The following is a 4,036-nucleotide window of genomic DNA, read 5'->3' as shown; positions in this document are numbered from 1 at the left end:
AATATGCTTGTGCGAAATTGATGGTTCAACCATGTTTCTCTGATGATTCAGTTATGTTTTCAGTATGTGACATATGTAGTATGTTCTGTGATGATTCAGTCACGTTTCTGTGAATTTAGCATAAAACTGTGTATCTCAGAAAATGAGACGGGAATGCAGTCTGAAACATGTGTGTTACAACCTGAAACTGAAAATGTGAATGCATGGACTAAGGTGCTGTTTGGTTCACATATTTGTAATGTAATCGGTAACAAATAACGTTAAATCATGTTTGTTTAAGTCCAATCGTAATCGGATACCACACTAGAAATTGATACCAGCCTATTCAAACTTGTTACCACTGATAATCGAATGCAAACCGTTACCATTACCATTTACGTTACATTTTGGAAACCAAACGGCACCTAAGTGTATATGCACACTAGATCAATCATACTTTCATACACGTAAATACAATGCATTTATTAAAGCATTTAATCTAAGATACAACCCACTGTATGAAACTGTCTTAGGTGTGTCTTGCGCTTGGAGAACCGTGAAGTGGGTTCTAGGTTGTACATGCCCTTACACTTTTATGGGAAAAGGATGCAACTAGCTGTTACACTTTCATGGGCCGTGTGACATGGCATCAAAGTTGTATCCAGAAACTAAAAAGAGGAATAAATCTAAGGGTTTTGATCAATTAGAGGAGGGCATAGTCTTATCCTATTGTCTGCCAGTAAGCCATGGTTCTCCCTGCCTGCTTGCCAGCTTCCTCATCTTCATGGCAGCAGCCTTAAGTGTGTCGTCGCCCTTGCAGAACGCAAACCTGACATATCGGTGGCAGTAGCTTTCACCGTCACAAGTCTTGTGGAAGAACCCACGGCCAGGCACGGCAACCACACCAGCATCGTTGATCAACTTTGTCACAAATTCTACCTGAATTGCATAGTGCAGGAAAAAAGGACCAACTAGCTGTTAGGATTTATTTTATCATTTTGTTGGGTTTCAACTCTAGTCTATCCCAACTTGCTTGGGACTAAAAGGCTATGTTGATGTTGTTGTTGAGGTATATTAGTGTTGAACAAGCATGTATAGGCCTATATGGTTTATGGATGAGAAAGCTACATGAAGACAGCAGCTATGACGTTTCTAGTACTAGCTACTTGTTAGTGAACTCCAAGTTTACCACTGCAAGAAGCAGGCTGCTGGGGCGAAAATGAAGCAAAACTGGTTTTTAGAGGTTGCTTAGCTAGCAAGTAGGAGAACTTGAGCTGTGCACTATTAGGTCGGTTCCTGTAGCAACCGACCTGAAAGTCCTGTAAAAGAGGCAGCAATCCTCCTGTGTAGAAGTGGGTTTGAGATATAGAGAAGATAAAGCCTGGTTGTGAAGATCAAGCTAGTGTATGGTGTATAGTAAGCTAATGTGTATGTGTGATAGTAGAGCTTGATTGTGAAGATCAAGCAATGTGTGTAAGCTTGTAGTGTGAAGTCATAAGATCAATATAATACAAACTCGTGCTACTAACTACTTATGCTATTGTGTCACTAGAAACAAAGTGATTTTCGTTTCCAGCATTAGCAAATTCAGAGTTTCATTTTAAGCTCAACAAAAATGGTCTTATCTGAGTTCCACTGTATAGAGAAAAATGCTTCAGGCCTCCTTTGGATTAAAGGATATTTTTCCAAATCCTACGTTTTTCCTGTATTTTGTGCTAATTTCTGTGAAATTCCTATATCATTCCTGTGAAATTCTTGTGTTCTAAAGGAACTCTCAGATGTAGTTCTATTTCTCATCGAAGGAACTCACATCTGAAAGTTGGCAGGACCTTGGCAGCTCAGCAAACACAAATACTGAACCTTGTGGCTTGACGCTGATTTTGAAGCCCAAGTCTTTCAGCAACAGAAGGATGAAGTCTCTTTTCACCTCATAGTCCTAGCCAAAGTCATCACAATTGCAAGGTAAGACAGCTCAAACTGAAAGAAGCATGGTTAGAATTAAGGCTCACTTTTCTCAGGGATATGTAGTAATCTGCTGTGCTTGTTAATGCAATCAATGCAGCTTCTTGGAATGGTGCAGGAGCTGAATCTGTTAATTTTATGTGGATATTTCTAATAGCTGAGGCGATGCTTGCTGCTGCACAAGCCCAACCGAGTCTCCAACCTAATCAGTCCAGACAGGTAGTTTGTCAAGTGTCATCTCACAAGTCTTGCTATTTCTATAGCTGGTTGTGTCACTACAAACTGTGCAGCAAATTCTGAGTTGTGCTCACCAGTCACACTGTAAGTTTTTGACAGTGAGGATGTGATGATGGTCCTCTCTTGCATCCCTGGAAGAGAAGCCAGTGAGATATGCTTGTTCGCATCGTAAGTAATATACTCATAAACCTGGAAGGTATTTACACACATTGAGACAAGATGTAGACAGATTTTTATGAAAAATTGATTGGGAAATATGTACAAAAAAAAAGCTCATGAAATTTCACTGTGTGGGTAATGGGGATAAGAACAATCCTTATTGCTCATCAGAGATGTACCTCATCAGTTATCACAAAGCAGTCCATTTTCTGACAAGCTTGGGAGATAATAAGCAGCTCCTCTTTGCTGAAGACCTTCCCTGTTGGATTGTGTGGGCTGCAGATGTAAGATATGGTCGTTTCACAAGTCAAAATATGTTTACATGCAAAACATATCCACACAGGTAACAGCGTTAGTGAAACAATGACCTGTTCAAGACCAACGCCTTGGTCCGACTTGTAAAAGATTTCAGAAATTTTTCTTCGTTCAGAGTCCAAGAAGGTGGATCCAATGGCACATACACCTAAAAAAATTACGGATCGGAGAATGAATTCTGAATCATCAAGGTTGCTACAAACAAAACAAAACTCTGAATTTCTGGAGTAGAAAAATAATCTTACAGGGACGCCTCGAGCTAGCTCAATGCTTGTCTCATACGTTTCATAAGCAGGGTCGAAGATGAGAACTTCGTCTCCTTGGTCGATTACTGCATGGAAGTGGAAGCAAATGCATATCCATCAGGAAGGATGCCCACATGCCTCCACGAGGTTCTGAAACTAGCATAATAATTCAGTCGGAATGCCCGCTAGTCTGCTGTACTCTACTACTTGCAAAGATGGCCGCGGCGAATGCTTCGGATTGGCCGCAGCAGATGACAAAGTCCGTGAGCGGGTCCACGTCGAGGTCATGGTCACGTTTCATCGTGTTGGCGAGGATGTCGCAGATCCCCTGCACATGCCTGCACGACGCTAGCTGCAGTCAGTCGCGGTGAAGTGGAAGTGGAGTGGGAACAGTTCCCCTAAGCAGAGCATGGCTCCGACAAAACCACGCGACTGCGCGGGGAGAAAGACGTCTCGTGGAGAAGGAAACCTGTACTGGTTGAGGTCCGCGGCAATGGCGGCGACGGCGGCGGCCTTGACGTGGGGCGGTGCGGGGAAGTCGGGGAAGCCCTCGGCGAGGTTGACGGCGCCGACGCGCTGCGCCAGGTGGGACAGCCGTTGGATGGCCGACGGCGCGGACCGCCTGGACGTCGCCGACAGCCTCCGCTCCATGGCGCCCGCGCCGTCCGGATAAGGTGTGGTCAGGTAGACTCCGCAGCGTGCAGTGCAGCGTGCTATTGCTGTGACGCGCGCGATTCGGAGCAGAGGGGGTTTGCTTGCTTTGGTTTGCGTTGCTGCCCTGGCCGTGTATATATGCGAGCGTCACGTGAGACGTGAGACCACTCCAGCAGCAAAGCTCTGCTCCGTATCCGTATCTGACGGCGCGTAGATGCGTGTCGAGTCCGAACGGCGTGTCGTGTTCCAGTCTTTCAGAGTTCCAGCGGACTCCGCAAACGGACGCGCATCCGTGCTACTACCATACTCCGTTCGTGTCGACTGAGGCCAATACCGTGTCCCACACGGAAACCATGGCTACTGTTGATCAAGGGGAAGAGGTAGAACACGGAAGAATAGGGAGCCCCGACACCTGGCTCCGGTTTGCGTGGTGTGTGTGATGCAGAGTCTGCTAGGAGGATGGATAGTAGCTAAGACAGTGTACT

The 4,036-nt window shown here is 45.2% G+C and overlaps 1 protein-coding gene across 1 annotated transcript; it reads right to left on the bottom strand.

Annotated features, from left to right (window-relative positions):
* Positions 1-439: 439 nt before the first annotated feature.
* Positions 440-3,643, bottom strand: LOC100283961 (uncharacterized). Its single transcript, NM_001156859.2, has 9 exons — positions 3,367-3,643; positions 3,105-3,235; positions 2,898-2,983; positions 2,706-2,800; positions 2,517-2,613; positions 2,253-2,367; positions 1,989-2,143; positions 1,790-1,915; positions 440-918 (listed from the first exon to the last, which is right to left on the bottom strand). The coding sequence occupies exons 1-9, from the start codon at positions 3,546-3,548 to the stop codon at positions 706-708; spliced, it is 1,200 nt and encodes a 399-aa protein (NP_001150331.2). The 5' UTR covers positions 3,549-3,643; the 3' UTR covers positions 440-705.
* Positions 3,644-4,036: the final 393 nt, after the last annotated feature.

Source organism: Zea mays, chromosome 5 (genome assembly GCF_902167145.1).
Source record: "Zea mays cultivar B73 chromosome 5, Zm-B73-REFERENCE-NAM-5.0, whole genome shotgun sequence".
Lineage (NCBI taxonomy): Eukaryota > Viridiplantae > Streptophyta > Magnoliopsida > Poales > Poaceae > Zea > Zea mays.
The sequence above is the reverse complement of the archived record's forward strand: the minus strand, read 5'-3'. Positions and strand labels throughout refer to the sequence as shown.